General features: G+C 38.9%; 1 protein-coding gene across 4 annotated transcripts in view; it reads right to left on the minus strand.

Annotated features, from left to right (window-relative positions):
* The window catches only part of LOC119498660 (laminin subunit alpha-3-like), a 71836-nt gene that overhangs the window by 17018 nt on the left and 42433 nt on the right, over positions 1-12385 (minus strand). For 3 of the 4 annotated variants that reach the window (XM_037787697.1, XM_037787698.1, XM_037787700.1), the window contains 13 exons: positions 12157-12361; positions 10458-10602; positions 10202-10342; positions 9728-9889; positions 8566-8667; positions 8382-8465; positions 7402-7632; positions 2829-2942; positions 1790-1908; positions 1609-1689; positions 1406-1506; positions 757-810; positions 509-660 (listed from right to left, as the gene is read on the minus strand). In XM_037787697.1, coding sequence (XP_037643625.1) covers positions 509-660; positions 757-810; positions 1406-1506; positions 1609-1689; positions 1790-1908; positions 2829-2942; positions 7402-7632; positions 8382-8465; positions 8566-8667; positions 9728-9889; positions 10202-10342; positions 10458-10602; positions 12157-12361 — 1691 coding nt within the window. The remainder of the gene's footprint in view (positions 1-508; positions 661-756; positions 811-1405; positions 1507-1608; positions 1690-1789; positions 1909-2828; positions 2943-7401; positions 7633-8381; positions 8466-8565; positions 8668-9727; positions 9890-10201; positions 10343-10457; positions 10603-12156; positions 12362-12385) is intronic. The other variant, XM_037787699.1, reaches the window with a different exon arrangement.

The following is a 12385-nucleotide window of genomic DNA, read 5'->3' on the forward strand; positions in this document are numbered from 1 at the left end:
AAAAGGGAAATTCAGATGTTGTAGGTGGTGGGCTGAAGCTTGAGGCTGTTTTCAAATTGTGCTGTTGCTTATTCACTTGTGTCTCATGAATGCACAAAAGGATGTACACTCAAACCAAGTGGATGTAACACTGAGAATATGAGGGAATGAGGCACGAAAAGTCGGTGCGACATCCAGTGGTGTGGTCTCTAACTCGTGGTGACACACAGGCTGTGGGACAAAATTCATTGAGATTGCTTATCAGCAGGAATCTCGAATGTTTGAACAAGCACACCCATCCTGTGCCATACTGTTTGTGTGCATGTGTATATTTGTGCAAAGTGCAAATTATAAAAAAAACAAAAAAAACAGTGGATCTCATTGTGCTTGTGACCATGCAGGATTTTGCATACTTTCGTGGCCTTTGTGTACTCCAAATCTATGACTCTTTTAAACATATTTAAGTGCTCTTCACCTCATCTTCAGCCCTATCTGTAGCCTTCAGAGTTACACTACACTGACATGTTACCTTGGTGTCTGACACAGCCTTTTCCAGCTTCTTCAGCAGGTCCTGAGAGGAGGCACTGGCGGTGGCATTGTCCAGTAGAGTCTTGATCCTTCCGAACTCATCATCCAGCTTCTCCAGATCATGTAGTAAAGTCTGGGCACAATTATCACACTCTGGAATACAAAAGATGATTTAGCAAGGGATCATACTCAATTTATTGTACACTGTATCGTCACAGCGTCAGACCTCAGTTCTTTACGTTAATTCACCTTGGCAGTGCTCAACGGTGTTTGTGTCTCCCGGCTCCAGTGTGTTCTTGCAAACTGGAGAACAAGTAATAGAAAAAGAACATTTTAATTAAATTAGTCGAGATGAAATGAAAAATGCATTTTTAACCCTTTTAGATCAACTCCCCGGTAATATTGTGCACCTATTTAACAATATATGCAAAAAACGTAAAAAAAATAAATTTGGGGATTTTTTATATCAAAATCCAATCACCTTTCTTTCCTGTAAAACAAAATATGACGTGTGCTTACGTAAGCTAGTACCAACCAATTTCAACCAATAATAATATCATGGCATCCATTCATCAGTCAATCTGCAACTTTTAGCGACGAAGGGAGGTGTGTGCGGAGGCTCCGTATCATGCTTCATTCTTAGCCCGCCCACTATTTAGCTGTCCAATCAAATGCAAAGGATTTGATTTAAATCCTTCTTGTCACTGCACACCGCTCAAATATTCCGTTTCACAGGGAAATTCACACAGTACAGAAGCTAATGGCGCTCTAACTTCCGTTTCACTCGGACTTTAACTTTATGTATAACAATTTGAAAACAGCATAAGTGGAACTAAACAGTAGCAGAATTAACTTGTGAATTAAAGCATTATTTCAAAATGGGAGTCCACAATCTAACCTCCAGTCCTGGCATCACAGTTGTTGCCATTGCCATAGCAATTACAGGGCTGACAACTTCCTCCTGACGTCATCGGATCACCATAGTAACCGGGAGCACAACTATGGGAAATAGAAATAAGTAAGCGTAAAGCATTCCAACATACACAGTATCTGCACAGGATTTCAACATCATTAAACTGATCTGTCCATACAGACACTCACCTCTCACACTTGTCTCCAGCGTAGCCTGCTCTGCATATACACTCAAAGTCTCCAAACACGTCTTTACAACCGATTGCAAAACTGCAGATTGAGAGGGAGAGATCATGGTTTATTCCTTGAAATATACATTTCCATTTAATTATAGCACAGCTGTTTGGAGGTGTTTGTTTTTTCCCCCCACCTGTTTGCGGGCACGCTGAATGGGCACGGGCAAACTCTGCATGTCCTCTGAGCCGCGTTTCCATAGTAACCTTCTTTGCAGCGCTCACATCGGTCCCCAGCCGTGTTGTACTGACAGTTCTGAAAATGACATCAGGTATTCATTAAACTACTTGTAAATACATGTATGTGAAGTAGAGCTGCAACAATTAATCGATTTATCTGTTTGAGTAATTCTTTAGAAAAAAAAAAAATCTGATTCCAACTTCCTAAATAGGAATATTTTCTGGTTTCTTTACTCCTCTATGACAGTAAACTTTGCGTTGTGGAAAAAACAAGACATTTGAGGACGTCATCTTGGGCTTTGGGAAACACTGATTGTCATTTTTCACCATTTTCTGACATTTTTTATAGACCAAACAACTAATCGATTAATCAAGAAAATAATCAACAGATTAATCAAACAGTGAAAATAATCGTTAGTTGCAGCCTTAATGTGAAGAACAAAGGGTGTAAAGAAGCAAAATACCGGATAGAATTGTATGAAAAACTAAACTCAAGTACTGTAAGTGCATTGCAGCTACACACATGCTGTACCAACTCAATCAAGTCTTTTATCACACTGGGGAATGCAAGCGTCTAGGGGCAAAGAGAAGAAGAGACATATTGCTGCCAATCAATCAAAGAGACACGGTAGAGAGAGTGTGTTCAGCCGCTAGTGTCCATTTATCTTTGAGCTGCTAGGGTGTGGATCCACATTGCACACACAGGCCCAGTCTTGAGTGTCTTGCATAACAATAACACAACAGAGACGGCTGAGATTTTGAAATGCGTGAAGGCTCGCCCTCCCATCATGGGGAATAATGAGCGAGAGGGGCCCCGTAACAGGAGATCAGGAAGCCCAAATCAAAAAGTGCTTCTAATGTGGCACGCAGATGTACCCTGAGGTCTAGACTCTGACTAAACTGTGGCTCACACTGGAGGTATGTGTGGAAGTCTACTGTATACCTGTGTGGTCATGAAGTCACTAATAAGGGTTGAGGGTTGAGTGCGTTTCTTACCAGGCACCTTCCTGTCCTGTCTTCACACTCATTAGCCAGACCGTCGCACTCACAGGGCACACAGCGGCCCAGGAACAGCCCACTGCTATCTCGGTAGAAACCAGGAGCACATCTCTGAAAGAAAACACAAATATAAAGACATGATTACCCAACTTGAAATTATATAGTTATAACTCAGAACTCACTATAACAATTGTGATACGAGGGGGCGGACAATATATTTGTAGATAAAATCATGGTATATTTTATAATATATCATGACAGACTATATTTAGTTTTATAGATTTTTTTAGATTAAATAACCAGACAGGAGTAAAAAAAACATTGTAACATTGCCTTTAACTACAATTATTAAACACATTTCTATCTTCTTAGGTTATATACTATCATATTGCCCAACCTTGAATGATATCATGTAAATCATTACTACATTTACTACATTTTAATAATCTAGTCCACTTAGAAAAATGTAAAGCCATGTTAAAAGTCCATGTAACTGAGAAATGCAGCTGCTTTATGTGAGCTGGTTTTAGTCTCGTCTTTGTGTGTTTGATGATGGTATTTCCTGTCTGTTGTGTTTTATATCTATTTAAACTGTAACTGGTGTGCTGTCCTGGCCCAGGTCTCCTACGTAAAAGAGTTTCTATCTATGATTTCTTGGTTAAATAAAGGTTAAATAAAAATGATTAAAAAAAAAAACATATATATATATAACACAATTATCACCGCTGTTTAGCAGAGAGAATAACTTGTGTGAGAACTTTCAGAGCACACAGCAATGAACTTGACCCGAGTTTAGTGTCATTAACAAGAAGACACTGTAGAGCCAAAGCATGCCCTTTGCTTTCAGAGATAACAGTCTTCAAGTCACCGATAATCCACACCTGAGGCGCTGAGAAGTGTTACCTGGAGCTAAGGTAAAAAAAAAAAAAATCCCTTCAACAACAAGATACATCTTCACATATTTATACCTGAATCTGAGAACTGGAGGCGCTGCCGTCATTAACAGAAGGATAGTGAACTGTCTGTCCTCTGCCATGCACCGAGGGGTAGCGTACCACCTGGGTGCCTTCATCGTTCAGTGATGGATACTCTATGCGCTGAGTTCCCTGGTCATTAAGTGACGGGTACTGTATCCTCTGAGTCCCTCTGTCGTGATGCCTGGTGTAGCGGCGTCGCTCCCCTCTCTCTCGGGGCCGGTGGGCAGCGCAGCAAAGTCCAATCAAAGCCCAACATAGCAGCAGGGTCTGTAACAAAACCCCCGTACGCTGTCGCCTATCCATACACGTATCTGACATTCCTAACGTTTAGTCCGTGTGAAATAATGCTCCACTCTCCCCTGCCTCAGCCTCTTAAACAAACGCACTCACTGCATGAAGAGGACACGCCCCATCCCCTACCTGAGTCAGCGTTGCCGATCAGCATGAGTGTATGCAGGCGCACAAGTACACACATGCAAGTGTTCTATATCTCCTTTTCTCTCTCTCACACACACACACACATAAAATAGCTTGAGACACATTCAAACAGTCAAATGTGGGTGCACGCACGAGCATGCACACACAGGAAATCCACTATTTCTGAATAGAGAAAAGGAAAATCGCAATATTATAAATGCTGCTGTGTTTACTTGAAGCGGCAAGGGTGTGGTGTTAAAGCCCCTTCTTGAAAAAGCAAGTAAAACATGTATTAATGTTCTGTAAAATTCTGTTTATGTGTAAGTGTGTGTGTGTGGTTTATAACGGTGTTTGTGCAAGCATATGTGACTGAGAGGAAAGTCAGACATCCTCAGACAACAAACTCACACCTGAATCACGCTCCTCAAACACACGACAGACACAATTAGGTGTGTCGGGTGTACTGACACACACACACGTACATACTGTTGGTGCACTCAGGTTTATGAGTAACAATGTGTTGCCAACTGCCACACCCCACGTGTCAAGGTGAGGCGCCTTGTCATACCACCTCAGGGCACATATAATCACTTCCTTTAAACATTCCCAGTCAGACTGTTGCTCAAATAAACACAGGAAGGTAACCACATCTATGGCAACGGCACTCCAACAAATAAAAAAACCACTTCTTAATATTAATGTTTCTCTCCACTAACAAATGCTCTCTGTAACATGAAAAACCTCCCTTTTAATTAGTGGTTGCTTCTCATTTTTAATCAGCGCTCTGTGGGTAAAACTGCTGCAATCGTGTATACAGATAAGACCTGAGAAGAACAAACAGCCATGTCAGCATCATTCCCAGGATGAAAAGAAGTCAAGTAAAGCTTTTTTCCCCTACATCACGGTTGTTTGCACTATGTTTCTGTGAGCTGTAGACATGCCAGTGATTATAGCTGTATAATCACTAATATAATGTCTGCGTGATTGTGCATCGTATCACAGACCGCTGCCCGGGGCTACACATTTTGGCTGTGATCTCTCTGGCTGTTTTTTTCCAGCACATTACATCCAAAGCTCCTCTGCTGATGAATTTTTCCTCTTGTAAAAAAGGGTGTGGTATTTTGTTCAGGCGTGTCAGGACACCATGAAAATATGAGGAGGAGGTCCAGCTCCTCAAAGACAACAAAATGCCATTTCAATCTTCACCTTGCTCCACCCTGCTTGTTATCTCCACTGCTTCTCAGACCCCAACCCGTCTAGTTCAACTGCACACCTACAGTATGTATTCCAGGTGTAGAAAAATACTTTTTTGAGTATGGAAGTCATTTTTTAGTATGGAACAGTCAATGAAGCCGGATTCCTTCCAAGGTTTGTCTACACCGGTGTTTCACAAACTTTTTTTCTAGGGACCAGCTTTTTAAAACTGACAAACCACCGTGACCCAATTTGCAATAGGCCTTATCTATAAGTTATGAGAGTACGTTCCTGACCACTTTTACTGCCATTTCCACCTCACCTCATATTATCTTGAATAGGTAAACCAGCCATTTGGAGATATACATTTGATAAATCACAACTTAATTTTAAACACATGTTACTGAAAACATATACTCGTGTTAAATAGAGTGCTGCAGGAATGAGTCCTTAAACCCGGAAATGAGTCAGCATTTTAGCACTTCCGGTTCCCTGGTCTGGAAGTCAATGGGTTTTTTGGTAAGATGCCCAAAATAAGGTCTGTGGTTAACACAAGCTAAAGAGAACGTTTTTAACGTTTTGTTCTACGACATAAAATATGTCAATAAATATCGCACTTGTGAATTTTGAAGCTTTTACGTGGCTTAAAAAGGCGGTTGTTAACAAGTGGCTAAATGAGACTCCTAAACGTCATCACTCTGTCTCGTCCGCCTTTACAGCCTCGTTGTGTATATTCACGTTCATGCGACCGTTAGCTTTTTACTTCTGGCGATTGCATTCACACTTAAAAGATCATAAAAGTAGTGTTCATTTGTGGAGATTATCTTGCTGAACAAAACTTGTAAGTATCATAAACGTGTGTTTACCACAGAGCGTATTTTCTGCAATAATCCAAAAGCCAATGGAAAAATCCCATTGGCTTTTTGTCATATAATAATAATACAACATTCAGGCTCCCTCATGTGGCTCAAAAGTGAACTGCAGATATAAATGTTGAATAAAATACAATAGAAGAAATTCTGCAAATTATTTGGCGACCCCAAAAAAATCTCCTGCAACCCACCTGTGGTTCCCAACTCAGTCTTTAGGAATGACTGGTCGACACCCAGGACAGGATTCACTAACATGCCAAGATTTAAACAATGCCACACTTGTTTGTTGCTTAAAATATGAGCTTCTTTTTTCTATATCTGTTGTGTTTGTAACCTCAAGTTCAGTACAGTCTATTATTTGATTTGAAAAAAAACACAGGTTGTAAGCGAATAATCAAAAAGTCTTCTAAGATTTATCTACACCAAGGTTATAATAGCTTTGAATTTTCAATTAGCTTTTATCTTATTTTAAGTTTTGACTCTTTGATTTCATTTTAGTTTAGTTTTAGTTTTTCAGAAAGGTTTCGTTTTAGTTTTTACATATTTAGTTTTAGTTTTAAAGTAGTTTTAGTTTGTTTTGTTAGGGCCAGGTATAATGTCGCAGAAGTTGTAGCTGTATACGTACATACAAAATACATGGTTGGAGAATTGTGTAGGAATGGCCATAATGTTTAATGTTCTTTGCGCTACTTTAGTGTTGGCTGTGAAGGAATTGCGACATAGCACCATCTCCTGGAGTGTCAAGTCCGTTCAATTTCTTTAGTTCAATGTCACAAGAGTTGACGGAAATTCATGCGGCCTCCTTTTTTTTGGTAGTGATATATCATAGCTAAAAAAAATAAAACTGAAATGAATTTACGTACATTTTTATTTAATTTTTATTAGTTTTTAACCTGGAAATAGTTCTAGTTTAGTTTTAGTTTTTCTTAAGGATATAATTTTTATTATATTTATTTAGTTTCAGTTTACTACCAATATTTTTCAATGCTTATTTTTGCTCTACTTTCAGTTTTAGTTGACTATAATAACTCTGATCTACACACCTTTACACCTTCTTTTTCATTCAAAGAACAAAGACAAAGAAATATATTTAATGGCCTTTAAACTCACCTCACAGGAGTCTCCGGTGTACTGAGGGGGGCAGGAACAATCTTCCACAGTGTTTCCAGGACCACCGGTCCCCGTGTCAGTCGCCCCCTCCAGGCCCACCTGCCCTAAGCTGAGTCGTTGGGTCTGAGTAAAGTACAACGCTCGGATCCTCAGGCCAACCAGACCGACTAGGACCATCATCAGTTCCTCTCTGGAGACGGGCCGGTTGGTGACAGCATGGCGCCAGTTTCCCTGCAGACAACAGATCAGTTATTTATGATTAATGCTGAGAAATCTGTAGGGGTAAACTACATTCAAAAATCATATTTCATTAGATTTCATATGACATAAAACAAGAGAAGTACATAATATTATACAGCATATCTGTCTAACTGTTTAACAGGGCAAGATCTTTCAATAACGACCGGCCAGATTGTCTTTAAACTTGGTATGATTATTCATGGTCCTCTGAGGATGAATACTCCCTGGCCTTTTCTCTAGATCCATTATGAGGATTAAATTTCACTTATTCACAAAATCTAACAGCAGATTGTTGTGAACTATTTCAATATTTTTTATTGAATTTTAACATAACACAAATAAATCTGCAATCTTTGACCAGGTACTAATTAATAATACTTTAATAAATGTAAAAATAAATAAATAATTAATATTATTATTATTATTATTATTAATAATAATAATAATAATAATAATATTAATATTAATAATAATAATAATAATAATAATAATAATAATAATAATAATATTGATATTAATATTAATAATAATAATAATAATAATAATAATAATAATAATAATAATAACAATAATACATAAATACATATTTTTACAAATAAAACAAATTATAATAAAAAAATAGATAGATAAAATTAGCAGTGCGTAGTTCATCCCCCTCCAACACTTTCATATAATGTGGTTGATTTAAAATCAATCAATTTATATTGTAAGTGAAATAGAGAAAGTGGTTTGTACTTTACCTCCAAGAGCTGGACTCTGCCCTGATACAGCTTGTCTGGAAGTGGGACTTGTGGAGCCATGTGGATCAGGGTCATATTGTGACCCTAGGGGGGAAATAACGAGATGGATGAATAAGATGTGTTTCTGCCACTGATAAAAAAAAAAGGGAGGTCTAAGAGTGTAAAAACAAATAGCACTACGCACAGTCAGCACGACATCAGGTCTTCTGTCCATGAGAGTCATCCCCTCACTGGGAATCCCAAAGGATTTGGACTGGTAGGTGAGGAAACCACCATAAGATGAAACCTAAAGAGAGAGAAGAGAGGGGAAAAGCCCAAATATCTGTCAGCTTATCTGAGAGGACTGCAGAGACCACTCAAACACAGATATTAGCTTAAAGGAAAATTCTGTAACTATGCAACCTGGGTCAAGTAACAGTCAAGGCCAACATTTCTATCAGTTATGTTAGTATCTATTAATCTAATTACTACAATTTTATGGACATTCAAGTATTCAGACATTCAAGTATGTTTATTGTATAAAACAATGGAAACAGTGAAGCATCTCCCCGAGTCACATGAGGGATAAAAAAGAAAAAAATAGTTGCTAAGATTAAATATATATTAAAAAGATAGATAGTCAGCACTTATTCACACAATAAAATAGAATGACATTATAACATTTCTAAAATGAGTCCATAAAAGGACAAGAAAACGAGGCCAAAAAAAAGTTATGCTGAATTATCTGAATTAGAGCTGCAACGATTAATCGATTAGTTGTCAACTATTAAATTAATCGCCAACTATATTGATAATCAATTAATGGGTAAGTATATGGTTTGAGTATTTTTTTAAGGAAAAAAAAAGTCAAACTTCTCTGATTCCAGCTTCTGAATATTTTCTGGTTTCTTTACTCCTCTATGACAGTAAACTGAATATCTTTGAGTTGCGGACAAAACAAGACATTTGAGGACGTCATCTCTGAAAAGCGTGACAGGAAGGTGAGGGTGAACTGAAATGTCCATTACAATGCTCTACTGCATTGAAAAACTTGGTCCACATGCAACAATGGTAAGTGAGGTAGTACGGAAATGTTACTTTAATATTCATTTACACTTAATTTAATGAGACATTTAAATAATCTGTTTAAAATGGGAAATGGCTAGATTGCTGCATCGACATATTTCAATGTTGGTGAGTAAAATGGGGAACACGTTCAAAAATTTGAAAATGTGAATTTTCTTTTAATATTGTCTTTTATTTTGGCGATTTCTCTGGAAATACTGTATCTGTTTCAACATCTAAACATTATTAAACATTTATTGACATTCTCGTTTGCCATGGTGTTCCCCCCTTCGATGACTCACCCTGTCTCCCAGGTAGGACGATGGTGCCACCCAGTGTAGAGTCTGAACTGTGGGAGGAAGCTCCTGGATGTCTGCCACCACGGTGTTACTGGCTGTGTTCAGCACAGAGGTAACCTCCGCCTGGTCGGGGCTTTCCAGACGCCAGAACCTCATCTCAACAAACTTATAACAGGGAGTGTTTGGGGGTTAAAGTGGCAAATTCATCCTAAAACTGTATTGTATTCACAATTTAAAAGTGATAACAGAATCCACGGGCGTGTAACTTATACATATACACATATTATTACAAACAGAGATGACTATGAGTCACAGAACGTACCCAGATTCCTATGAAATCACCACTAAGCAACACCTGTATTTGCAGCTTTCATTAACCAAATGACGTTCACCACATCTTTCAGCCAAAAAGCTCTGCAGGCAGAACATTTCCAAAGGCATTCACAGACATGCAGGGGCACGACAAGCAAAACACACCTTCCCCCTGCGCTTGCTGGAGCTCTGACACTGGTCAGTGGCTCCGAAGCAGAAGCAGCCGGTACAGCCGAGAGGGTTGGAGGGGTCAAAATAGAAGGAACCTTCCCGACAGGTATCGCACTTGACGCCAGCAACATTTCTCTACAGACATGGCAGCAATGTTGGAGAGAAAAGTCAGAGCAAAGGAAGACAAATAAACCAAGAATGAGCGAGAGGGAGTTTTTTTTAAATCAGCAAATAGATGGAATGAACTCACCCTGCAGAGACACCTCCCTGTGTCTGGGTGGCAGATGTCAGGTGTGACGCCACCTTTGTTACAGTTACAAGGTACACAGTCAGGGAAGCGATAATAACCTGCAGCACAGCGATCACACTGCCGGCCTCCAATCCTGGGCTTGCAACTACAGAAAAATACACAGGCACATTATGTTTAGTCAAATTCTGGATGTGATTTCATATGTGGCATTTATAAAGTCAAATATTGGCGAAAAATAAAGAACAATCTACATTTACAAATACAACTGAAATAGGAAAATACAGTATAATCACATTTTATGCATTATGGTACAGTATGTTGCTTTAGGCTGCTTTGTTCATGCTTTTCTTTATTAAAAGAGACATCAACTGACTGAAAACATACGTACATGACAGAAAAGACATGACAGGACTGATGTGAACTAATCCCCTCATTAATCACTTTAAGCAGTTTGGTGTCATGTTTTACTCTGTTAGAGGCTGCAGGCCTCACATTACATCTGTTTTCATCACTCAAAATATGAGTGCATGAAAGAAAAAATGTATTGGCAAGGGACAACCATTATGTGTGCAGCTGTTTAATAAGATCTGTGAATTATCGAGAAACGATATTAATTAAGGGGAATTAAGAAATTCTACACCATGATACATTTGAGCAACTTTTATCTTAATGTGACAACTCCACTGTCAAGTAGTAGACAGTACAGCAAATCTATAGTTAATATCAAATAAACAGAAATAGGAAACAGAAACATTGCAGGTCATTATTGTCTTTTATAGTGATTGACGTAGGGTTGGTAGTGTTGTTCAAATATATATTTTTGTTATATTAGTTGAAATTCTCATTACATCCCGACAGTAATAAATAAATTGAATGCTCGGACAGTAAAAAGAAAAATCGGTGTTATCTGTGGCTGCCTGCCTTCCTGCCTGCGTGCACGCTGCCCGTGCACTCATTGCGCGTCACCAGAGTCTTCCACAAGCTGCTAGCTTGACAGCTGTGAGTACTAACAATAGCCGTGTTCGTTGTTTATGTTTATATTGATAATTTTGGGGGAGTGGCTTTGGAGGGAGGCCTGAAGCGACGGAGTGTCTTTTTTTTTCTTTTTTTATGTATTTGCTCTTCCAAAGTGTGACTTAAAAATATTCTTATTGGTGGGTCTTTTCACCCTTTTGTCATTACAAATTGAAGTTTTTAAAATAATATCCTCTCTTGTCTAATCTGGATTTTATGTTTTAATTGAAATTAATTTGAACTTTTATGTCAAGAATTTTTTCGATTTCAGTCCCCTAAAATTCTGTAACATGGAAATGCATGTTTTTACATCCCTTATTTTTGTATACACAGGAAACAAACAAAAAAGACATACTGTGTAGAACACAGTTTAATTGACTATTCTCTAGGGCTGCCCCCTCTTAGTCGATTAGTTGACATCATTTTTTATGCCTTTTTCATGCTGATAGACTTATTTCCCAGAAACTTATGAGCACATCTCTGGTAAACACAAGATTTAAAGTGGTGCTTTTGAGTGATTCTTTGTGGAGAAAACTCAGTATGACAGATCTGTCGATTAAATCCACTTATCATTTAATTGACAAAATCGTATGAGCGTTAGTCGACTAAGAATTTCTTTAGGACAGCCCTACTATTCTCACTAATAAACGCCAACCTCCTTGTAGGTAAGCAGGTTTCCACTAACCTGCACTGTCCGGTGATGCGGTCACAGTCCGGCCCTGCGTTGGCTTTGATGCCATTTGGAGAGCATTCACAGCCCTCGCAGCCCAGCAACGGGTGATAGCTGAAAGTCTGACTCTGACACACCTCGCAGGTGGGTTTGACCGTCTGAGGGGGGCAGATACAGCGTCCTGTCACATCGTCACACAGTCGGCGGCCACATTCACACGCTGCAGAAGGGAGAGAGGGGATTT

The sequence above is a fragment of the Sebastes umbrosus genome, chromosome 12, assembly GCF_015220745.1.
Source record: "Sebastes umbrosus isolate fSebUmb1 chromosome 12, fSebUmb1.pri, whole genome shotgun sequence".
NCBI lineage: Eukaryota > Metazoa > Chordata > Actinopteri > Perciformes > Sebastidae > Sebastes > Sebastes umbrosus.